The sequence below is a fragment of the Phyllobates terribilis genome, unplaced genomic scaffold, assembly GCF_046119375.1.
Source record: "Phyllobates terribilis strain yellow unplaced genomic scaffold, ASM4611937v1 Scaffold_11__3_contigs__length_659146591, whole genome shotgun sequence".
Taxonomy (NCBI): domain Eukaryota; kingdom Metazoa; phylum Chordata; class Amphibia; order Anura; family Dendrobatidae; genus Phyllobates; species Phyllobates terribilis.
The window spans coordinates 419,988,118-420,014,377 of NW_027362771.1; the positions used below are offsets into that span (position 1 = coordinate 419,988,118).

Genomic DNA, 26,260 nt, shown 5'->3' on the forward strand with positions numbered 1-26,260 from the left:
GTATTATTCAAGGTTTTTTATCCTTTATTACATATTTAAATTAGGCCATTGCGCCATATGCTTTTTACTGCTCTTGCATAACATATTATATTATTCTAATATTATATTCTAAGATCTATTAATTAAAATGTTTGTTCGTGAGACAACCCCTTAAACTTTTTCATATGGAAACAAACTTAATCCTTATATTTGATAAGGAAAAACTCCCTCAATTGTAAACTTTTTATTTTTTATTTTTAATAAATATCAGGGTTGGCCCGGGACTTTTTCCAAGCTTTTAATTCTAACCCTTTGTGTATTTGAGTTTGACATCCCTGGATTAGACTGTTTCTTGCCCTGCACAGTACACTTACATTGAGTCTGGCCCATCTAGTTGGATTGTGGCCAGGAGTATCTATACCGCCATGCATGACCGCCATTCCTGGGGCTGACACCAGAGAATCCCCACAGTGCACATGATGTGAGGATTCACAAGTCTGCGGTCACGGGGAGTAACTGCAGACTTGTTGTTTTAGACCGGACAATCTCTTCAGGTTTCTATATTCTATTTGCTGGAATGGAAATGGATACACAACTGTCGTCTGTGCTTCGTCTATGTTGCAGAGATAGGCATGTCTTTTTGGTTGCTTTCCTTAATTATATCTGTAAGACATGGTATGCAAGAAGCTTCCCAGTCCCCTAGACATATCTGTGGAGAGAGTGGAGAAGCTTCTCTGTGGGAGCTCACGACTGTTTGATTCTCTGCCCTGTGAAACTCAGCAACTCAAAGGAGGTGAGTTATATCTGTGATTTATTATTTATTTAATTTATTGGGGGGGGGAGGGCGGGGAAGGAATATGGCAGTTCCGTGGGATTCAAGATTTTATGTTTTTGTTTTTAAAGGGGTTGTTCGGAGGCCAAGTCATTTTGCTCCTAACTCCCTATCTATTTGATGCTATAATCTAAGCTACTTTGTAATATACTTGCTTTAAAAATTCCCTACTCTTCCCTAACTTCACTGTCTCAACGTCCTGTGTGATGACGATTCGTTTATGTATCCCAATGCATGCTGGGATATTCAAACGAAGCGTCATCAGAGCAGGGGGCAAAGGCTGCTTTGACTGTTAGAGTACCTGTGCCCCTGAAAAGAACGTCACTGATGATGCTTTGTTTCAGGTATGGGGTAGGGCCTGTGACAGTGACCGCAGCCTTTGCCCCCTACTCTGACGTTTCGTTTCAGGGAGGGGGAAGGGGCTGTGACAGTGACCACAGCCACTGCCCCCTGCTCTGATGACGTTTAGTTTCAAGGAGGGGGAAAGGGCTGTGACAGTGACCACAGTTTCTGCCCCCTGCTCTGATGTTCTGTTTCAGGGATGGGGAAGAGGCTGTGACAGTGACCGCAGAAAGTAGGAAAAAAAATACACTAGCTGTTAGTGCAGATTTTTCTGTATTTTCATGACTATGAAAATTGTACATTCACACTGAAGGCATCAAAACTATGAATTAACACATGTGGAATTATATACTTGACAAAAAAGTGTGAAACAACTGAAAATATGTCTTATATTCTAGGTTCTTCAAAGTAGCCACCTTTTGCTTTGATGACTGCTTTGCACACTCTTGGCGACCTTCAAGAGGTAGTCACCGGAAATGGTTTTCACTTCACAGGTGTGCCCTGTCAGGGTTATTAAGTGGGATTTCTTGCCTTATAAATGGGGTTGGGACCATCAGTTGTGTTGTGCAGAAGTCTGGTGGATACACAGCTGATAGTCCTACTGAATAGACTGTTAGAATTTGTATTATGGCAAGAAAAAAGCAGCTAAGTAAAGAAAAACGAGTGGCCATCATTACATTAAGAAATGAAGGTCAGTCAGTGCGAAAAATAGGTCAAACTTTGAAAGTGTCCCCAAGTGCAGTTGCAAAAGCCATCAAGTGCTACAAAGAAACTGGCTCACATGAGGACCGCTCCAGAAAAGGAAGACCAAGAGTCACCTCTGCTTCTGAGGATAAGTTTATCCAAGTTAACAGCAGCTCAGATTAGGGACCAGGTCAATGCCACACAGACGCATCTCTTCAACAACTGTTAAGAGGAGACTTTGTGCAGCAGGCCTTCATGGTAAACTAGGTGCTAGGAAACCACTGCTAAGGACACGCAACAAGCAGAAGAGACTTGTTTGGGCTAAAGAACACAAGGAATGGACATTAGACCAGTGGAAATCTGTGCTTTGGTCTGATGAGTCCAAATTTGAGATCTTTGGTTCCAACCACCGTGTCTTTGTGCGACGCAGAAAAGGTGAACGGATGGACTCTACATGCCTGGTTCCCACCGTGAAGCATGGAGGAGGAGGTGTGATGGTGTGGGGGTGCTTTGCTAGTGACACTGTTGGGGATTTATTCAAAATTGATGGCATACTGAACCAGCATGGCTACCACAGCATCTTGCAGCGGCATGCTATTCCATCCGGTTTGCGTTTAGTTGGACCATCATTTATTTTTCAACAGGACAATGACCCCAAACACACCTCCAGGCTGTGTAAGGGCTATTTGACCAAGAAGGAGAGTGATAAGGTGCTACGCCAGATGACCTGGCCTCCACAGTCACCAGACCTGAACCTAATCGAGATCGTTTGAGGTGAGCTGGACCGCAGCGTGAAGGCAAAAGGGCCAACAAGTGCTTAGCATCTCTGGGAACTCCTTCAAGATTGTTGGAAGACCATTTCCAGTGACTACCTCTTGAAGCTCATGAAGAGAATGCCAAGAGTGTGCAAAGCAGTCATCAAAGCAAAAGGTGGCTACTTTGAAGAACCTAGAATATAAGACACATTTTCAGTTGTTTCACACTTTTTTGTCAAGTATATAATTCCACATGTGTTAATTCATAGTTTTGATGCCTTCAGTGTGAATGTACAATTTTCATAGTCATGAAAATACAGAAAAATCTTTAAATGAGGTGTGTCCAAACTTTTGGTCTGTACTGTATATTGGAAAATAGCATCAAATAAATAGAGAGTTAGGAGCAAAATGACTTTGTCTTCGGACCAACCCTTTAAAGGTTGTTAAAATGTAACTTTTGTTACAAGTAACTTCTGAATATCCTGTGTGTGTGTGTGTGTGTGTGTGTATATAAATCAGGAATTTAATTATTTTTGGTCATTATGTGACTTGAATACTGAAATTTTTAGCGTTTTATCCTGTGTGGGCACTAATTATTAGAAGTTGCAGCACCTCCTCTGCGTGCGTCTCTCCCTTTGTCTCCTGGTGCTCCCTCCTACTTCATCTCCACTCTCCATAGACTTCTATAGGTAGCAGCTGTAATCTGATCTCAAGAGATATAATAAGTTCCTTGTCTGATTTTCATGTACTGTTTTTTTTTTTCATGGATAGAGAACGTATGGTGCATGGATTGAATTTGGATAAAAATCTGATCGAGCACACTAATGAAAAAATTTCCATATTTTTTTTTCGTGTACGAGAAAAAAAAATTGGGGAAATCGACCTTAAGCTACATTCACACATCTGTGTCTATTTTACAACAGTGTGAAATAGAATATTTTTCTCACGTGTCATCCATGTTGCATCCATTTCTTCTTCATACGTTTTTAAAAACTGAAGGAGGTAGACGATCAGAACTTTTATTTATCCATTGACTCTTAACAATGAATCAGTGAAAAACTGAAGACGTCTGATTGCTTCAGTTTTCCATCCGTGTTTACCTAATCCCCTATAGACTTTAATTGCCGAGTCTAATCTGTGAAACGGACGACAATAAGACATAGCTACATTGTTAGTATGGTTGAAAAAAGACTCGTCCATCAAGTAAAACCAAGAGATTGGAAAGGATAAAGGGAATGTGGCTTAGGTACATCCTTAATTCATGATCTAGTCTACCCTAAAGTCCAATTCTTTCTCTCCTGATCCCGACTGGGTCAAAAATCAGAACAAGAATTTTACATCTATGCCTTTTTTTTTTTTAAACAATCGATGGCTGCCTTTTAGTGTTGAGCGAGTATGTTCTATTAACCCTTTCGCCGAGTACGCTCGGGCCGAGCTCCGAGTATTTACAGCTGCTCGGTGATATGGTTGAATCGCTCCCGTGTGCATGATTTGCAACTGTTTGACAGCTTTATTACATATGAGGAATGTGTAAGAAATAGACATTCCTCACATGTAATAAAGCTGTCAAACAGTTGAAAATCATGCACAGGGAGCAATTCAACCAGATCACCGAGCAGCTGTAAATACTCGGAGCTCGGCCCGAGCATACTCTGACAGAACATACTCGCTCAACCCTACTGCCTTTGTAACCAGCTCCTGTGGTGTAAATTGTTCCACAGACTAATAACTCTCATGGTAAAATAATCCCTGCCTCCTTGGGAGATTAAAATTTGTTTCTCCAGACAGTGGAAGTGCCACCTTGTCTTTTGAGAGGGTTGTACATGAAGCATGGATTTGTATGGGCCATTTAATGCCTGTACAAGTTAATCATGTCCCACCTTAGATGCCTTTTCTCAAGACTAAATACATTTTTTAATCTTTTCCCATAACTAAGTGCCCCATATCAGTTTTGGGGTTCTATTTTGTGCCTTTTCTAACTCCATGGGATCCTTTCTATGAACTGATGCCCAGAACTGAACTGCATGCTCCAGATGGAATTGCACTAACACTTTGTAAAGTGACAATATTGCGTCCCTGTCCCAGAATTTCATACCTCTTTTACTACATGACAGTATCCTGCTGCTTTAGAAGCTGCTGATTGGCATTACATGCTGTTATATAGTCTGTGATTTATATGTGCACCCAGATGCTTCTTTAAAAGTGACTCTTAGTTTTACTCCCCCTAGAACATATGATGTCTGCAGGTTATTAGTGCCTATATTCATAACTTTATATTTATCCTTATTGAACCTCATCTGCCAATGAATCATCAAACATTGTTAGTCCAAGTCATCTTGTAACTTATGAACATCTTCCATATACTGTACTTCACTACACAGCTTGGTGTCATCTGCAAAAACAGAACCACTACTATTAATCTCATCTTCTATATCATTAATAAACAAGTGGACCCAGTACTGAACTTGGGGTACACCATGTATAACTGGGGACCATTCAGAGTAGCAGTCATTCACCACAACTCTCTGGGTGCGATCTTTGAGACAATTTTTGATCTAATTGCAAACCTTTTTTTCTAAGTGTATAGACCTTAATTTACCCATTAGGCTTCTGTGTGGGACAGTGTCAAGTACCTTTGTGTAACATACCTGGCGGCGTCCTTGCATGGTGGTCCATCTCCCACTGTGCAAGAGCGCGCACTTGATCTCCTGTCCAGAATGTCTCTCTGGCTTCCCTCCATGCTGTCTGTTTGTGTCTGTTTCTGCTGCTTAAGGGCGGCGCCCGATCACTTCCTGCTTTTTGTACCTGCTGTGGGTCACACCCCTTGTGCGTCCTCAGCCTATTGCTGTCTGTCACCTGGTATATAGCTCAGCTGCTCCCATCTATTCCTGCCTGAGCATAGTGTTTCATTCAGTGTGTGCTTGCACTCTGAAGGTGCCAGGTCCCGTTCTGTGTTCTCTTGTCTGCCTATCCTGGAGGCTGTATTTCCAGGCCTGTCTGAACACGCTCCTAGCCTGTTCCTCCTGCCTTCTAGGGGCCGATTACCTAGACCCGTTCCTGTATCTTGTCTGACCTGTCTGAACACGCTCCTAGCCTGTTCCTCCCGCCTTCTAGGGGCTGATTACCTAGACCCGCTCCTGTATCTTGTCTGTCCTGTCTGAACACGCTCCTTGCCTGTTCGTCCTGCCTCTCTGGGGGCCGTATTCCCAGACCCGCTCCTGTATTCCGCTGCAGTGTCGGTCTCCTCCGTACACTCAGTTCCAGTCTGAACTCTCTCCTATCCTTTACCTGTTTTGCCTCTATGTCCGTTCCCTTCCTTTTTCTGCAGAGTCTGAACTCGTACCTAACTCCTGCTTGTTGTCTCTGTACTCCCGTTTGTGAGTTTGTGGTCCACTCGCTACTTCTCTGCTAGTACCCTGTGGGTGTCTGGCTCTGCCTTTCCCTTCCTGTCTGTTCCGTGTGAACAGAGCCCTGTCCCCCCTACTCAGCCTTGCCTGCTCTGACTCCTTTGCTCACCGCTCCGGCGGTTCTAGCCTGCTCTGACTCCTTTGCTCACCGCTCCGGCGGTTCTAGCCTGCTCTGACTCCTTTGCTCACCGCTCCGGCGGTTCTAGCCTGCTCTGACTCCTTTGCTCACCGCTCCGGCGGTTCTAGCCTGCTCTGACTCCTTTGCTCACCGCTCCGGCGGTTCTAGCCTGCTCTGACTCCTTTGCTCACCGCTCCGGCGGTTCTAGCCTGCTCTGACTCCTTTGCTCACCGCGCCGGCGGTTCTAGCCTGCTCTGACTCCTTTGCTCACCGCTCCGGCGGTTCTAGCCTGCTCTGACTCCTTTGCTCACCGCTCCGGCGGTTCTAGCCTGCTCTGACTCCTTTGCTCACCGCTCCGGCGGTTCTAGCCTGCTCTGACTCCTTTGCTCACCGCTCCGGCGGTTCTAGCCTGCTCTGACTCCTTTGCTCACCGCTCCGGCGGTTCTAGCCTGCTCTGACTCCTTTGCTCACCGCTCCGGCGGTTCTAGCCTGCTCTGACTCCTTTGCTCACCGCTCCGGCGGTTCTAGCCTGCTCTGACTCCTTTGCTCACCGCTCCGGCGGTTCTAGCCTGCTCTGACTCCTTTGCTTACCGCTCCGGCGGTTCTAGTCTGCTCTGACTCCTTTGCTTACCGCTCCGGCGGTTCTAGCCTGCTCTGACCCTTTTGCTCACTGCTCCGGCAGCCTTGCTCCGCTCTGACCCTTTTTGCTCACTGCTCCGGCAGTCCTGTCCTGCCCTGCTTCTGCCCGCTGCTCCGGCAGTCCTGTCCTGCCCTGCTTCTGCCCGCTGCTCCGGCAGTCCTGTCCTGCCCTGCTTCTGCCCGCTGCTCCGGCAGTCCTGTCCTGCCCTGCTTCTGCCCGCTGCTCCGGCAGTCCTGTCCTGCCCTGCTTCTGCCCGCTGCTCCGGCAGTCCTGTCCTGCCCTGCTTCTGCCCGCTGCTCCGGCAGTCCTGTCCTGCCCTGCTTGTGCTCGCTGCTCCTGCAGCCCCGTCCTGCTCTGTTCTTGCCCACCGCTTCGGGCGTTCCCTCTCTGCTGTGGTTGTCTACCGCATCTGCGGTTCTGTGACCCAGTCTGTACTGGGTCTTAACCTTTCTGTGCTCCAGCCCGTCCTTTCGGCCTGTACCCCTCTGCCTGTATTGTTCCTGAGTCCCAGTGTGTACTGGGTCCTATCCCGCCTGTGTTCCTACCTGCTAGTGCCTCCCTGTCTGCACTCTAGCTGCGCTTGCCTTTACCCGCCTGCCTGCATACCAGTCGTGCCTGCCTATACCCTCCAGTCTGTGCGCCAGCCTAACCAGCCTGTTCCAGTAATCCCTGTGTGGGTCAACCCCCGTGTCCGGAGTTTGACCTGGAGTAGCACCTGGTCCCTCTGCCCGGTTTCTCCCTGGTGCACTGGCGTCGTATGCCGTCGTGCCATCTTGGTCGGATCGGCCAGATACTTAGTCACGCCCCTCCAGGCACTCTCCGGTTCATGGTCCAGTGGAACCACAACACCCGCACACGCCAGTCAGTCCGGGCGTGTGCATAACACTTTGCAAAGTCCAAAAACATTATATTCAGAGCTACTCCTTTGTCTAGGCTTCACCCAGTATGTCATAAAAACTAATTAAGTTAGTTTGTCAACTTCTGTCCTTAGTTAAACTGTGCTGGATATCACTTATTATTTTTATCACATACTCCTGTATTTAATACATTACAAGCCCACTTGAACATTTTTCCCCAAATGCATGTTAGCTTACAAGCTATAATTATCGAAGAAAGACCGAGAGTCCTTTTTACAAATGTGCACCACATTTGGGGTTTAATTTTTGTCATCTATACTATAGGAATATATTGTGCAGTCTGACCAATATAGACTTAAAGAACGCCTGTCATGTGCTCAAAGAAATTGAGATAAATACTTTGAAAAAATCTCAGAGATCCCCCTGATTCTGCTGCTCTTTTCCATTTTGCGCTGCATCGCTCCATTGCAAAGATATTCAAAATTGCTGCTTTTAGAGCGCACTATGTGAAATCTCTGCTTGTAGTGCAACTGGACGTTTCTTCACAGTCTTCTCTGGAGGCATGTGCTTTCATTCCTCCCTCCCAGATTATGCCAATCACAGCATGATAACATGATGAGACTTGCAGATAAGGTGTGCTTGGCGGTGAAAGCACACACCACCAGAGAGGACTGTGCATAAACCCGCAGTTGGCCTGTAAGCAGAGACTCCAATAACAATAAATATCTCTGCAATGGAGTGATGCAGCACAAAAATGAAAAAATCACTACCTGACAGCAGTTGCTCTCAGTCAATGTCTTGAAGTGCTGCCTTCAACCTGGGAAAACCGGCCTTCATAAAATTAAGTGTTTTTGTTCTCTCCTCCCAAGTATGCTTTTTTTACCATATGTGCACAGTGAAATTATATTGTTGTCACTGGTATCAAGGTTTTCACAAGCCATAACATTTACAACGAACTCTCCATTGTTAGAAATGACCAGATCCTACAGAGCATCGCCTGTTGTCGTGTCTTTCATAAAACGGCACATAAAATTATCCTGCTACAAGCTGAAGAATTTTCTATCCTTTGCTGTTGAAGCAGAACTATGACCCCAGTCAATATCTGGGTAGTTAAATTCTCCCATAATCACCACTGTACCACCCTTTGCAGCACCCTGTATATCCATTTATGCAGCTGACCCTCAAACCCCCTCAGTGATGTTGAGGGTAGTCTATAAATTACACCAAAAATACTTTTTCAGTGCTTATCTGTCTTTGTAATTTCCACCACAAGGTTTCAACTTCCTCATAATCTTTCTATATTGCCTTTGTCCCACTCGCTTTCATATTTCTCCTAACATACAGACCTACCCCTCCTCCGTACCTATTTTCTCTGTCTTTCTGTAAGAACATAAATCCAGGAAGGTTTCCATCCATTTTTCATTACCTTTTTAATGCTTGAAATTTTAATGTACATGATGCTGTGATCAGGCCTATAAAAATATTTGTAGTTAGATCTATTTTTTTATTCTTTTATTGTATGGCGATGAGATTTCATCCTTGATAGGAGCTTGAGCAGTTTTGCCTTGAGGAATGTGCAAAAATCTCAGTGGCAAGATGTGGAAAGCGCATAAAGACTTATCCAAAGAGACTTGCAGCTGTAATTGCCGCAAAAGGAGGCTCTACAAAGTCAGTTTAGGGGGCTGAGTAGTTATGCACACTGAAGTTTTCAGTTATTTTTTCTTATTTGTTTGCTTCACAATAAAAAGTAAACCAAATGTTCACAGTTATAGGCATGTTCTTTACATGAACCCTCTCCGTGATCGTCGTAACTGTCCGGTACGAACCCTGAACTTTTAAGTTTAGGTTCGCTCATCTCTAATTATTAGGTAGCAAAACACGAAAAATGCCAAGGGGGGTGAATACTTTCGCAAGCCACTGGATCTACAATACTCTTTATGCATAAAACCCATTATCACAGGATTTCTGAGAGACTAAGGAACCACCTTTTGCATGTTTTCTGCAGCATCAAGGGTTAAGTTCGGGAGGAATTTGAAACATGGAGGAACACACTTACAGAAGGCACAGAATAAAAATTGCAACAGTACTGCTACAAACTATGGACCCTTCTAATCCACAAGATAAAGAAACTACATAGACTACACCTCAAATTATGGACTCAATTCATCAGTTACAAAATTAAGCCAAAACTTGACAATTTGGACAACTACACCATTCCAGATAGATAAGCATCCGAGTCATCAATCTCTCAGATTATAAACCCAACAAAGTTGAGCTGGCTTTGCTTTTTAGATGCCTCTCATTTTGTCCTACTAAGGCAGGGATTTCAAACTCAAACACACAATAGGGGCAAAATGAAAAATTTGACCAAGTCGTGGGCCAACCAGTATACAGAATAATGGGCCCCACAAAGTCCTCCATACAGAATAATGAGCCCCACAAAGTCCTCCATACAGAATAATGGGCCCCACAAAGTCCTCCATACAGAATAATGGGCCCCACAAAGTCCTCCATACAGAATAATGGGCCCCACAAAGTCCTCCATACAGAATAATGGGCCCCACAAAGTCCTCCATATAGAATAATGGTCCCCACAAAGTCCTCCATACAGAATAATGGGCCCCACATAGTCCTCCATACCGAACAATGGGCCCCACATAGTCCTCCATACAGAATAATGGGCCCACATAGGAGTGTTGGTTCTGCTGTCGCGAGCCAAATAAATCCACCCTATGGGCCAGAGTTTGACACGTATGTACGAAGGCCCTAGAAAAAACTGAACTCTGCAGCGACATGGAAAATTACTTCAGAAGAACTACGCCTGAGGGAATATTTCAATGACAGAAGATTCGAAACCCACCCGGACTGAAGAAAGAGGATTCTTGACAACCAAGAAGAGGTCAAATTGGACACCTCCTCCTGGACACCACCCTGAATGCATGACTATATAGACTCCTTCGGTTATTTGGTAAAATCCACCATCTTAGACACAAACCGGAGACAATCATCCAACATCGGTGCCCAGGAGAAGGGCTATTCAGTTTTTTAAAACTAACAAAGAAATATTCATTAAACCTGCAGACAAGGGTGGTGCAATAGTCAAGATGAAAACATCAGACTATGAAGGAAGCAAACAGAAAACTGATGGACACACGCTACTGCAAAAAATTGGGGTCTGACCCTACCCAGTACTACTACAAAGAACCTAAACAAGTTGGTCTCTTGTCTGCCTGACAAGTCCATCAGAGCTGATGACCTGATACCAGACATTCCAAGAATAGGCGCATTCTATATGATTTCCAAAATTCACAAATCTGGAAAAACAGGAACACCAATAATTTTGTGTGTGGGCACCCTTACTGAGCAAGTTTCTGGATGGGTAGAGGGTGTTCTTAATTTTTTTATAAAGAATAAATACAGCTACATTCAGGACACAACTGACCTATTGAATAAACTAACTGCAAGGAAACCTGGATAAAATGCCCCTTCAGGAGGAGTGTTCTTGCTATACTGGTAAATCCAGTTTCCTCTTTAATCAACTAAATGTAACTCTACTGCTGTTATACTTTTCCCTTATGATTATATACACTGCTCAAAAAAATAAAGGGAACACTGAAATAACACATCCTAGATCTGAATGAATGAAATATTCTCATTGAATACTTTGTTCTGTACAAAGTTGAATGTGCTGACAACAAAATCACACAAAAATCATCAATGGAAATCAAATTTATTAACCAATGGAGGCCTGGATTTGGAGTCACCCCCAAAATTAAAGTGGAAAAACACACTACAGGCTGATCTAACTGTGATGTAATGTCCTTAAAACAAGTCAAAATGAGGCTCAATATTGTGTGTGGCCTCCACGTGCCTGTGTGACCTCTCTACAATGCCTGGGCATGCTCCTGACGAGGTTGCAGATGGTCTCCTGTGGGATCTCCTCCCAGACCTGGACTAAAGCATCCGCTAACTCCTGGACAGTCTGTGGTGCAACGTGACGTTGGTGGATGGAGCGAGACATGATGTCCCAGATGTGCTCAATCAGATTCAGGTCTGGGGAATGGGCAGGCCAGTCCATAGCTTCAATGCCTTCATCTTGCAGGAACTGCTGACACACTCCAGCCACATAAGATCTGGCATTGTCCTGCATTAGGAGGGCCAACCGCACCAGCATATGGTCTCACAAGGGGTCTGAGGATCTCATCTCGGTACCTAATGGCAGTCAGGCTACCTCTGGCGAGCACATGGAGGGCTGTGCGGCCCTCCAAAGAAATGCCACCCTACACCATTACTGACCCACTGCCAAACCGGTCATGCTGAAGAATGTTGCAGGTAGCAGATCGCTCTCCACGGCGTCTCCAGACTCTGTCACATGAGCTCAGTGTGAACCTGCTTTCATCTGTGAAGAGCACAGGGCGCCAGTGGTGACTTTGCCAATCCTGGTGTTCTGTGGCAAATGCAAAGCGTCCTGCACGGTGTTGGGCTGTGAGTGCAACCTCCATCTGTGGACGTCGGGCACTCATACCACCCTCATGGAGTCGGTTTCTAACCGTTTGTGCAGACACATGCACATTTGTGGCCTGCTGGAGGTCATTTTGCAGGGCTCTGGCAGTGCGCCTCCTGTTTCTCCTTGCACAAAGGAGGAGGTAGCGGTCCTGCTGCTGGGTTGTTGCCCTCCTACGGCCCCCTCCACATCTCCTGGTGTACTAGCCTGTCTCCTGGTAGCGCCTCCAGCCTCTGGACACTACGCTGACAGACACAGCAAACCTTCTTGCCACAGCTCGCATTGATGTGCCATCCTGGATGACCTGCACTTCCTGAGCAACTTCTGTGGGTTGTAGAGTCCGTCTCATGCTACCACGAGTGTGAAGGCACAACCAACATTCAGACCAAAACATCAGCCAGAAAGCATTGGTACTGAGATGTGGTCTGTGGTCCCCACCTGCCGAACCACTCCTTTATTGAGGGTGTCTTGATAATTGCCAATAATTTCCATCTATTGTCTATTCCATTTGCACAACAGCATGTGAAATTGATTGTCAATCAGTGTTTCTTCCTAAGTGGACAGTTTGATTTCACAGAAGTTTGATTTACTTGGAGTTATATTCTGTTGTTTAAGTGTTCCCTTTATTTTTTTGAGCAGTGTATTTCCTTCACACTGTCCATTTATAATGACCATTTCAGAAAAATGCTCCTCAATGTAAAATTGTAAAGACTTCGAATATCCCACTGTCTACAGTACATAATAGAATTAAAAGATTACAAGATTCTGTAGAAATTCATGTGCACAAGGGACAAGGCCGATGCTCAATATTGGATGATCGTGATCTTCAAGCTTTCATGTCGTACTGCATTAAAGACTGACATGATTTGGTCATGCAAATCACTGCATGGGCTCAGGAATACTTCCAGAAATCATTGTCTGTGATCACCGTTCACTGGGGAATCCACAAATGCAAGTTAAAGTTTTATCTTGCAAAGAAGAAGCCATAAATGAACATCATGCTGAACTGCTGCCGTCTTCTCTGGACCAAAGGTCATTTATAATGGACTAAGGTAAAATGGAAAACTTCTGTGGTCAGAAGAATCAAAATGTAATTTTTTTTTTATGGAAACGACGGACGCCGTGTCCTGCGGACCTGATTGAAGCGGGACCATCCAGCTTGTTATGAGCGCACATGGTCTTGTACCAGCTTTTTTAAAATGAGCTGCCGCCATCAATATCTAAATGAGTTACTTTTTAAAATGAAATGAGAAAATGTCTAACTTTCACCCTCTTATGTGTGTTCTGTTAATAAAATATGACTAGAAGAGATTTCCAAAGTATTGCATTCTTGTTTTTTTTTGCTTGTTTTTTTACATCCTACACTGCATCCCAACTCTTTGGGAATTGGGTTTGTAAAACTAGCATTGTTTTTTTGTTCTTGATGTTGTAGCAGTTTCATAAATCACACAATTTATACATTTATAACATCAATGCACAAGAGAATTAAATAATTCATTTCTATTCCCATATTTTTGGGACTATAAGACGTATTTTTTAACAAGAAAAAAAGTTTTTGTGTCTGGAGACCGCTTCCTGTGATGGGGGAGGACGCTGACACCACGTCCTCCCCGATCACAGAGAGAACTTCTGTCTCTCCTCCTGTCTGACACTGATCTACAGGTGCTTCTCAGAAAATTAGAATATCATCAAAAAGTTAATTTATTTCCGTTCTTCAATACAAAGTGAAACTCGTATATAGAGTCATTACAGTGTGATCTATTTCAAGTGTTAATTTCTGTTAACCCCTTTACCCAGAGGGTGGTTTGCACGTTAATGACCAGGCCAATTTTTACAATTCTGACCACTGTCACTTTATGAGGTAATTCCTCTGGAACGCTTCAACGTATTCCCCTGATTCTGAGATAGTTTTTTCGTGACATATTGTACTTCATGATTGTGGTAAAATTTATTCGATATCACTTGCGTTTATTTGTGAAAAAAATGGAAATTTGGCGAATATTTTGAAAATGTCACAATTTTCAAACTTTGAATTTTCATGCCCTTAAATCAGAGAGATATGTCACACAAAATAGTTAATAAATAACATTTCCCACATGTCTACTTTACATCAGCACAATTTTTTTTTTGTTAGGGAGCTATAAGGGTTAAAAGTTGACCAGCGATTTCTCATTTTTACAACAAAATTTACAAAACCATTTTTTTAGGGTCCACATCACATTTGACGTTATTTTGAGGGGCCTTTATGACAGAAAATACCCAAAAGTGAGACCATTCTAACAACTGCACCCCTCAAGGTGCTCAAAACCGCATACATGAAGTTTATTAACCCTTCAGGTGCTTCACAGCAACTAATTGAACGTGAAAGGAAAAAATGAACAGTTAACTTTTTTTCATTAAAATTTTACTTTAGACCCCAATTTTTTTATTTCCACAAAAATTATCTTTTAGCAGCAATTTTTTTATTTTCACAAGGGTACCCAGAGAAATTGGAAACCAAAAGTTGTTGTGCAATTTCTCCTAAGTACGCTGATACTCCATATGTGGGGGAAAGCCATTGTTTGGGTGCACTTCAGGGCTCGGAAGGGAAGGAGTGACGCTTGGAACGCAGACTTTGATGGAATGGGCTGGGGGCATCATGTCATGTTTTCAGAGCCCCTGATGTGCCTAAACAATGGAAATGCCCAGCAAGTGCCGCCTTTTTGGAAACTAGACCACCAATGAATTTATCTAGATGTGTGGTGAGCACATTGAACCCCCAGGTGCTTCTCAGAAAATTATAACGTTGACTTGTGAAAATAAAAAAACAAACATTTTTTTCCACAAAAATGTTTAAAAAAAATATTTTCACAAGTGTAACAGGAGAAGGTGGGCTTCAAAATCTGTTGTGCAATTTCTCCTGAGTATACTGATACCCCATGTGTTGGAGAAAACTACTGTTTGGGCACATGTCCGGGCTCGGAAGGGAAGGAGTGACGTTTTGGAATGCAGACTTTGATTGAATTGTCTGTGGGCGTCATGTCACGTTCTCCGAGCCCCTGATGTGCCTAAACAGTGGAAATGCCCAATAAGTGCCTGATTTTTGAATTTTATAATGTAGTGTCATACGTCAGTTGTGTAGTGTTCGTCAGATTGTCATACGTCAGAAATTAATTTAGTAGTGCATGAAAGTATGGTACCTTTTTGAAGCATTCTTTCATGCACAGGCAAGGTTTGTCGGGGCAGGTGTCACATTGATAAATAATGTCCTTGCGTATTCGCCTTTTATAACACACTCGGCACTTCTTTTGTGACTTACCTTTTTTTCCGCTGTGAGAGATCTGCCCTGGGAAATGCTGGCCTGGTACAATTGGAGGTCCCTCAGTTCCAGAAGTACTGGGGTCCGCTCCTTCACCGCTGCCAAATATCAGGGTATTGATCACTACCTCCTGGAACTGAAGGTATGACATAGAAGTTTGGCCTGCACATCGTGACAGAAGGAAAGCGTTGTGCATTGCTATCTGAACGATGTGCACGGCCAGCTTCTTGTACCACACTCTTGCCTCTCTCAAAGCACTGTACAGCTGGAGGACTTGATCAGAGAGATCATCTCTCCCCATGTACTTGTTGTACCCTACTACACAGTCTGGTCTAACGACCTATGTAGTGGAACTTCGTACAGTGCTGAGGGTGCTGCCATCACAATGTATGGTGGTCAAGAAAAGGACATCCCTCTTGTCATTGTACGTGATCACCAGCGGGTGGTCGCTACATTGGGTTTTGCTCTCACCCCTTCTGAGCAGCTGCCCAATTAGCGTCTTTGGGAGGCCTCTCTGATTTTTGAGGACAGTACTGCAGGCTGCGGTACGTCACGCAGAGAGGGACTTGAAGAGAGGGACACTGGTATAAAAGTTATCCACGTACAGGTGATAACCTTTATCTAGCAGTGGAGCACCAAGTCCCTCACAATTTTCCCATTCACTCCCAGAACAGGGGGGCATTCAGGGGGTTCAATCTGGGAGTTCTTCCCTTCATAAACTCTAAACTTGTGAGTGTACCCTGAGATACTCTCACAAAGTTTATACAGCTTGATTCCGTACCTGGCCCTCTTACTTGGCAGGTACTGCCGGAATCCAAGCTGCCACTTAAAAGCAATTAAGGACTCATTCACGCAGATGTCCCTTTGGGGCACGTACACTTCAGCAAACTTGTTGAAGTGCTCGATGACCGGCTGAACTTTGTAAAGACGGTCAAAGTTCGGGTCATTGCGTGCAGGACACCTTGCATTATCGTTGTAATGCAAGAACTTGCATATGGCCTGGAAACGTTTCAGGGTCATGACCATTCAGAACACTGGAGTGTTATACAAAACGTCAACACTCCAGTATTGCTGAAGTTCTGGCTTCTTCAGGATCCCCATATGAAGGACCAGTCCTCAAAACGTCATCATTTCTACTGTTTCTACAGGAGACCAGTTAGAAAATGATGAAGAGGGGTTTTGTTCCAAAAATGATTGAGCGTACAAATTAGTTTGGCCCACCATGAGGTTTACAAAATCCTCAGAGAAAAAGACTTTGAAAAAGTCTAGTTCTGGGAGGCCGGTGGTGTCAAAATTGATTCCGCCACAAAATCAGGAATTAGTGGCTCATAATTTTCAGGGGGCGAGGTTTCATACGGGGTCAGTAGTGTGGGGCGCTGGTTCATCTGTCCTGGGACGTCTGCGTGGCGGTTCAGCACCTGAAGAGGAGGGAGAAGAGGACGACAAGAAATCAGAAAAATAAAGAAAGGTGGGATCCCCGTTCTCGCTGTCATTGTCAGAGGCAAGAGAAACATATGCCTCCTCCACTGAATAGCGAGTTTGGGATGAGCGGGACATTTTTTTTTTGTTATGTCTGTGGTGTGTGGGTGTCAGTGCTTTATTTAGAGTGTGTGTGTGTGTGTGTGTGTGCTTGATGTGAACTTTTTTTTCTGGAAAAAAAAGGAACTACCATAGGTGGTGCAAACAGCGAGTGCGGATCGGTGTACTGTCACCGATCAACACTCGGCGGCTGCTGTAGGAAGCGCGAAAAAAAAAAAACTACAACAGTCGAGTGATCAAGTACTGATGAAGTAATGATGAGCACTTGGTGGCAGAAAGGGGGGTGGGAAGGGAGAGAGGAGGATTGGGGTGGATGAGGAGGGATCAAAAAATCCTACTTAGTTGTCTTCTGTAAGATGTCTTCTGGAGCAGGAGCGGCGATTGTGGTGTCACAGGCTTCTGTGGCACCGCAAGGCCCAGCACGGCGCACAATCGGACAGCGTGACCGCCCGCTAGAAAAGAAAAGATTAGTTGAAAAAAAGGGTAAAGTAGCGAGCGTGAGTGCTGATCTGTGATTTGCGTCACCAACTTTTGAGTCATCAACTCTCGGCGGCTGCTGGATGAACGAATGGAGGTGGTGCAAAGTGGGGGGGGCGAGGAATTGACTGGGACAAAAAAGTCCTGAAAAGCAGCGAGCACGGATGTTGATCAGTGACGTAGTCACTGGTCAGCGCTCAGCCGCTGCTGGACGCACTAAAAAAAAAAACGGGGGAGGGGAGTAAAAAGAGTGGGAGGGGATTGGGGTGAATGAGGGGAGAACAGATGGACTTACCAAAGTCTTCTCTGTTCTTCTTTCAGCAGCAGGTTCTGTAGGAGGCTCTGGAGCAAGAACCGCAGCAGCAGGACACGGAGCAGGAGTCCCAGGACGCAGGAGACTGCAGCAGGACAAGGGAGCAGCAGCGACTGGAGCAGGTGAGAAGAATGTCTTGTGGTGTCACAGGTGCTTCTGTGGCACCACAAGGCCCAGCACAGAGGTGATCAAACGTGACCGCTCTGTAGAAATCCTCACCAAGATATCTACAGGGGAGTGATAGGGTGGTGACCGCCAGGTCACAGGCCGGTCACCTCCTGGTCGGCAGTCTGATTGGTGCGATCGAGGATGACATCGATTGCACCAATCAGAGATGGCTGGGGCCTGGGCAGCATCACAAGGGGTCACAGGCAGGTGACACCGCCCGATGACCTGTGTTCAGGTACTCTGATTGGAGTGATCGATGTCATCATCGATCGCTCCAATCAGAGCTGTCTTGGGCCTCTGTGCACGTGACAGGGGTTCATGGGGCAGTGACAGGCAGGTCACAAGCCGGTGACCGCCCTTTCACCCCGAGGTTGCACTATTATCGGTGTGATCGGCGATCGCACCGATCATAGTGGGTTTCACCGATCCTAGGCTGCACATCATTGTTTCCTGCAATCTGATTACCGGAAGCAGTGAGAAATGCTGTGATCAATCACAGCGATCGTGGGTGCGGGGGTGGCGACGACACCCCTCGGGAACGTCAATGCGATCACTGTGACTTTGGTCGCGGGACCTCATTAAAGCTAGGGCGTACTAATATGTATCAGGCTCTTAAGTCCCAGGGCACAGATACGTATTAATATGCCTTGGGCCAGAAAGGGGTTAATGTTAATGATTATAGATTACAGCCAATGAAGCACAAAAGTCATTATCTCAGTAAATTTTAATAATCAACAAAAAACTCCTGCAAAGGCTTCCTAAGCGTTTAAAAATGTGCCTTAGTCTGTTTCAGCAGGCTCCACAATCATGGGGAAGACTGCTGACTTGACAGATGTCCAGAAGGCAGTCATTGACACACTCCACAAGGAGGGTAAGCCACAAAAGGTCATTGCTAAAGAAGCTGGCTATTCATAGAGTGCTGTATCCAAGCATATTAATGGAAAGTTGAGTGGAAGGAAAAAGTGTGGTAGGAAAAGGTGCACAAGCAACCGGGATAACCGCAGCCTTGAAAGGATTGTTAAGAAAAGGCCTTTCAAAAATTTGGGGGAGATTCATAAGGAGTGGACTGCTGCTGGAGTCATTGCTTCAAGAGCCACCACACACAGATGTATCCTGACATGGCCTACAAGTGTCACATTCCTTGTGTCAAGCCGCTCATGACCAATAGACAACGCCAGAAGCGTCTTACCTGAGCCAAGGAGAAAAAGACCTGGACTGTTGCTCAGTGGTCCAAGGTGTTATTTTCAGATGAAAGTAAATTTTGCATTTCATTTGGAAATCAAGGTCCCAGAGTCTGGAGGAAGAGTGGAGAGGCCACAATCCAAGCTGCTTGAGGTCTAGTGTGAAGTTTCCACAATCAGTGATGGTTTGGGGAGCCATGTCATCTGCTGGTGTAGGTCCACTGTGTTTCATCAAGACCAAAGTCAGCGCAGCCATCTACCAGGAAATTTTAGAGCACTTCATGCTTCCCTCTGCTGACAAGCTTTTTGGAGATGGAAATTTCATACTCCAGCGGGACTTGACACCTGTCCACACTGCCAAAAGTACCAATACCTGGTTTAAAAACAACAGTATCACTGTGCTTGATTGGCCAGAGAACTGGCCTGACCTTAACCCCATAGAGAATCTATGGGGTATTGTTAAGAGGAAGATGAGAGACACGAGACCCAACAATGCAGACGAGCTGAAGGCTGCTATCAAAGCAACCTGGGCTTCCATAACACCTCAGCAGTGCCACAGGCTGATCACCTCCATGCCACGGCACATTGATGCAGAAATTGATGCAAAAGGAGCCCCGACCAAGTATTGAGTGCATTTACTGAACATACATTTCAGTAGGCCAACATTTTGGATTTTAAAAACATTTTTCAAGCTGTTGTTATAAAGTATTCTAATTTACTGAGATAATGACTTTTGTGTTTTCATTGGCTGTAAGCCATAATCATCAACATTAACAGAAATAAACACTTGAAATAGATCACTCTGTTTGTAATGACTTTGTGCTGAAGAACTGAAATAAATCAAAAAGTTAATGATATTCTAATTTTGTGAGAAGCACCTGTATGTGATCGCTGCAGAGCAGGAGAGGAAACTGCCAGGACTGAACTGAGGCTGCAGGAGCTGAGCAGATTCCAGGGCCTTTCAGGTCATGTCACTGATCACATGACTTGAGAGGTGCTTGAGTTAAAGGGGTATTCCCTTCTCTCCAAGATCTTATTCCAGTATGTAGTAGGTGTAATAATAATATTAGCAAACACCTCCATTTAGAAATGTAGTATAGTTTTTCTTATTTGCTATGTCTCTTTCCTCATGTGGAGGCATTGCAGAACCTTGGGTATCCATGGTTAGGATCAATAGCAACTAGCTGTCATTATATCAGTGGTCGTAATCATGGATACCTAAGATCCTACTATGCTTGCACATTAGGAAAGAGACATAGCGAATCAGAAAAACTATACTTCATTTCTAATTGGAGGCATTTGCTAATATTACTATTATTACACCTACTACATATTGGGATAGGATCTTGGAGATGGGAATTCCCCTTTAATCAAGTGAAAGGTCCTGCAAATGCTCTGCTGCTGCAGCCTCTGTACATGTCCCGATCAGGAACTGCAGGATGTGGTAATGTATAGTACATGTATGTCTATATGTGCATGTAGCAGAGCTGTCGATTTCTACATGTGTATGTCATTTATAACGAGAATCGATCTTTTTAATCTAATCTCGTTATAAATGAGATGTGTATCCCTCTGTGGCCCTTACACAGCCCTCACACGCTGGCTGCATACCGCCCACAGCCCTCACACGCTGGCTGTATACCGCCCACTGCCCTCACACGCTGGCTGTATACCGCCCACTGCCCTCACACGCTGGCTGTATACCGCCCACTGCCCTCACACGCTGGCTGTATACCGCCCACTGCCCTCACACGCTGGCTGTATACCGCCCACTGCCCTCACACGCTGGCTGTATACCGCCCACTGCCCTCACACGCTGGCTGTATACCGCCCACTGCCCTCACACGCTGGCTGTATACCGCCCACTGCCCTCACATGCTGGCTGTATACCGCCCACTGCCCTCACACGCTGGCTGTATACCGCCCACTGCCCTCACACGCTGGCTGTATACCGCCCACTGCCCTCACACGCTGGCTGTATACCGCCCACTGCCCTCACACGCTGGCTGCATACCGCCCACTGCCCTCACACGCTTGCTGCATACCGCCCACTGCCCTCACACGCTGGCTGCATACCGCCCACAGCCCTCACACGCTGGCTGCATACCGCCCACAGCCCTCACACGCTGGCTGCATACCGCCCACAGCCCTAACACGCTGGCTGCATCCCGCCCACAGCCCTCACACGCTGGCTGCATCCCGCCCACAGCCCTCACACGCTGGCTGCATCCCGCCCACAGCCCTCACACGCTGGCTGCATCCCGCCCACAGCCCTCACACGCTGGCTGCATCCCGCCCACAGCCCTCACACGCTGGCTGCATCCCGCCCACAGCCCTCACACGCTGGCTGCATCCCGCCCACAGCCCTCACACGCTGGCTGCATCCCGCCCACAGCCCTCACACGCTGGCTGCATCCCGCCCACAGCCCTCACACGCTGGCTGCATCCCGCCCACAGCCCTCACACGCTGGCTGCATCCCGCCCACAGCCCTCACACGCTGGCTGCATCCCGCCCACAGCCCTCACACGCTGGCTGCATCCCGCCCACAGCCCTCACACGCTGGCTGCATCCCGCCCACAGCCCTCACACGCTGGCTGCATCCCGCCCACAGCCCTCACACGCTGGCTGCATCCCGCCCACAGCCCTCACACGCTGGCTGCATCCCGCCCACAGCCCTCACACGCTGGCTGCATCCCGCCCACAGCCCTCACACGCTGGCTGCATCCCGCCCACAGCCCTCACACGCTGGCTGCATACCGCCCACAGCCCTCACACGCTGGCTGCATACCGCCCACAGCCCTCACACGCTGGCTGCATACCGCCCACAGCCCTCACACGCTGGCTGCATACCGCCCTCAGCCCTCACACGCTGGCTGCATACCGCCCTCAGCCCTCACACGCTGGCTGCATACCGCCCTCAGCCCTCACACGCTGGCTGCATACCGCCCACAGCCCTCACACGCTGGCTGCATACCGCCCACAGCCCTCACACGCTGGCTGCATACCGCCCACAGCCCTCACACGCTGGCTGCATAACGCCCACAGCCCTCACACGCTGGCTGCATAACGCCCACAGCCCTCACACGCTGCACACTGATGTCTCTAATACATCAGACATATGATACACACATTACTTATACATGAGTACATATTTCACTTATACAATGGACTACACTGAACACACTGCAGACATTAATGACACACAGCAGATCTCACCCTTATACTTATCTGCTTTCTTTTAGAGTCTTCTGGTTCTTGGCTGATGGCACGAGCTCTGCAGGCCATGGGCATCTCTATTTGAGACTCTGCCATTGATGAGCCATGCCCCTTTACACTATGCTCCACCCATCTACTTCTGAGGGTCTCCCCAATCGGTTGCTGCCCCTGTGCCCCCTGTAATTTCAGGTACAGCACATATTGTGTGACTGAGACTGCTCCTAATGTTAGGAGGCTGCTGGCAACCTAAACTAGCAGAGCTCAAGGGCTACTGCAGAGAGCTAGCGACTCCTCAGTGCTGCGCAGGCGCCCTCCCCTCGATCTCTGGTAACTGCGAACTGACAGCCCAGTGTGCATGAACCCAGAGGGAGGGAGGAGTAGCCCCCCCTGCAGTCTGCTGGCCAGCGCACTGTGCGGTCGCACAAAGCTAAGGCTGGCCATGTAAATATGCACATGTAGCAGAGCTGTGTGTGTATGTATGTATATGTGCATAATGTAGCAGAGCAGTTTGTAAATAATATACACTGCAGAGAGACACGAACAATAGATTTATTACCTCCCTATTCTACCCTAATATTAAAATTACTGACAATGGCCTCTCCACTTTATACAGCCAGGGAAGTTTTAATTAATAGGAAAAAGTGTTTTTCCTATTTTCTACTTTCTAAACCTGGGGTGCGTCTTATGGTAAGGTGCGTCTTATTGTCTGAAAAATACTATTTTTTTTTAGTAACTTAACACTTGCTGTGTTTCTCCATTTTTCCTTAAATAAAACCTCCACAATTATTTAATATGCAGCCCCACTACAAAGAAAAATCACCTTCAGAATGCAGTATTCAAAAGAGTGACTTTTTGAAATTTTTCTCTGGTCATGAAGGCCAAAGCATGCCTGGCATGATAGGGTTTATTGTCTTTGGGCATGCCTTGTAGTTTGTTACCCATGTATATCCCACTAGTAGAATGTCAGATTCTTTGAGGCGTCTGTTCCTCCCATCAGGGGGGTAGTTTTGGGTTTCTTTATAGTTGCAGAGGGAGCCTCCTTGCAAGTGTCCCTATTGCAGGTACCCATCCTTCTTGTATTTAGACCGCCCTTGTATTGCAGATGTAATTGAGCTATTACTAGCGAAATGGATTATTTATTGTCCTTGTAAAAGGAATCATTGGGTTTGGTTTGTGCTCATGATCCTGGGCACAGAGCGGCTTATTCTGTGTTGTCTGAATGTGTTAATATGGCTGCGCGCTGTGTATTGGGAAACGTGACAGGTGAATCCAGGACCCTCCGTGAGGATTACCTAAGTACTTACAAACCACCAGGACGGACACTGCTCCCCGCTGAGGACAAACCTCTAGACACACATTTCTTTCAGCATTGAATTCCTTGGGACAAGCGATAAGACGTTGGTTTACACTCATTTCTTGTAAACACGCCGGCTTATATTACAAATGGAGAACATTAGGGGGATTGATTTGTTGTTTTCCATGGAAAGCTTCCCGTTAAGTCTCAGCTGGACAGATATTGAACTCTTAAACCTTTTTGCTGGGTTTTATCTTGTTCTGCTCTGGGAAGTCCGTGGTTCTTACCCTTTGGTCTTTCTATTTCAGCAGCTTGTTAAAGGGAACCTGTCAGCAGGTTTCTACCCCCCCCCAAAGCTCCACCACTACCTAATAGTTCTCTTCAGCAATTCTACAGAGGGGGTGTTAGTCACCCCAAGTCACGTTTTACTCATCTAAAAAGATTTGTTCACTCACATTGTATGCTAATTAGGTCTATCACGTCAGGGAGGTGGAGACGCTGCAAAGTCAGGTCAAGCCGTCCGCGCCTTATTCCGATGGCATATGATGATGTTCCCAGTCCTTGGGGACATTAGTCAAACTTGACTTGACTCTGCAGCATCTCCAGCGGCAGTGCTGTGGGGGGAAACTCTCCTGACAGGTTCCCTTTATGTATTTCATTATCATTTGGGGAACTTGAGCTATGAACTTATGAAGCTTTTTTCCACTGATCTTGTTGCGTACTTTAAAACCATTTTTTAATCTTGTCTAAAGATTTATTCCTTGAGTGGTCCTGATTGTGCCGGCGCTATTTGATGTGCTGTGTCTTGTGTGCCGCTTTGTGAAGCTCTCCTCCAGTGAAACAAACATGGTCTGTACGTAGGGCAGGGCTAGTTTTCTGAGCTATTGGGCTTGTGCTGTAGTACCTCGGACATACACTCCGCAGACAAGTATATTCACTGGTGGTGCTGGTGGACGGCCCTGAAGACACCTTTAAGGCTAAGACTGCAATGGAGACCCTGAGTCACCTGAGGTTTGCAATAGAAACCTGGCATCGCTGTGATTAAAGGAATAAATAATTTTTTATGATTATGAATTAAACATTCCACACAATAAATTTCCCACAGGAACATTGCGAAGCTGTGACACACGATTAATTGATATTATATTTGATATTATATTTATTGTAATGGTTCAGGAAAGAAAAAAAAAAAAGGAAAATTGAGAGAGATTTTAAATGTTAGTTTGGCCTTCCACTGCAGATAGTGAGGACTACACATCACATTGGTCTGCCGGGTAAGGGTCATTTTCATGTCCTGTATAATGAGACCCCAACAGAAAAGACATGCGAAGCCCTAGTTTACAACCAACAAACTGTGCACATAGGTAAATCAGGAGAAATAAAGCTCTCCAGCACTGCTAATACCATCCATTAATCTCAAGAGGTTGGGGGCCATATTCAGACGGCAGACTCCGCAATAGCAGACAAGTAGAAGGAACTTTAGCACAATCATCCATTGATATTATTAAACTATTGTTTGCTTTATTGTTGGTCCATTAAAAAAAAAAAACAATTACAAAAGAAATTAAAAGCTGACGCGTTTCAGGCGATAAACGTCCTTATAGTCCATTAGACTATGACTAAGGGAGATAATTCCTAGAAATGCGTCCGATTTACATTTTTTTTTTTGGAATTGTTTTTTGTTTTTTAAACGACCAACTATAAAGCAAATAATAGTTTAATAATATCAACAGATGGACGTGCTGAATTTCCTTCTACTTGTATACTGTGAACATAGGATGATCACAGTCTCGTTCTCAAAAGTGCTCATATGTCATCAGTATGCATCTGGAGTGATAGTCAGCGAGCGTTCCCATAGAGAACATAGAAGAACGCAGGACTGATGTCCAAGAGCCGCTTCCCTATCAGTGGACACAAGTCGGCCGTGTATCTGCCATGCAAGGCTACATTCCCCCTGCTACATCCGCTGGAGAAGTATGTGAGCAGAAAATGTAATCCCTGACACAATCCTCCAGTTATTGGGGGGCAGCGTCACTGCCCCATAAATAGCTGACCAACGTTAATGCCAAGACTTGGACCCCCACAGATCAGTTATTGATGGCTTATACGAACACCTGGACAATCCTATTCATATTAATAGGATTGTGTTCAGTTCTGAGCGGTCCTTCACTACGTGGACACTGTATTAGCCATTGACCTTTTAGCTAATGTGTTATTTTATTTTCTTAAGACTTATTGAGCCGACTGCACCAATACCCGGTAGGATCAGCGTTATTGATCCGTTATTGCTCATACATCTGGAACGTCAATGTCTTCACTGTTCTTCTGAGGATGCTTCATTGCATTTTATAGGTTTTAAGGATGATATCAATGCTCCTGGTAATTGTCCTTGGATAACCTCTCTATGAATACACAAGCTGATGATCAGGCTGTTCAAGTGTATGGAACAACTTACCTCGCATTTTTCTTATTTTTTTTCTTTTATTTGTACAACTATTTAAAATGATCTCACAATTTAATGTGAAAATTACGAGCACTAATGGCCCTTGTGCAATTGAGGAACATCGATGATCATTGACTCTCTTCTGGCCACATTGCCTATTGGGAATTTCAGGTAGTTTGGATTCGGAATGCATTTCTTGCATCATCAGAGCC

At 45.6% G+C, this 26,260-nt stretch overlaps 1 protein-coding gene across 4 annotated transcripts in view; it reads left to right on the forward strand.

Moving 5' to 3' along the window:
• EFL1 (elongation factor like GTPase 1) overlaps positions 1–26,260 on the forward strand; it is a 410,413-nt gene that overhangs the window by 50,964 nt on the left and 333,189 nt on the right. For 2 of the 4 annotated variants that reach the window (XM_073653133.1, XM_073653136.1), the window contains exons 11-12: positions 650–772; positions 17,754–17,867. In XM_073653133.1, coding sequence (XP_073509234.1) covers positions 650–772; positions 17,754–17,867 — 237 coding nt within the window. The remainder of the gene's footprint in view (positions 1–649; positions 773–17,753; positions 17,868–26,260) is intronic. The other 2 variants (XM_073653134.1, XM_073653135.1) reach the window with 2 other exon arrangements.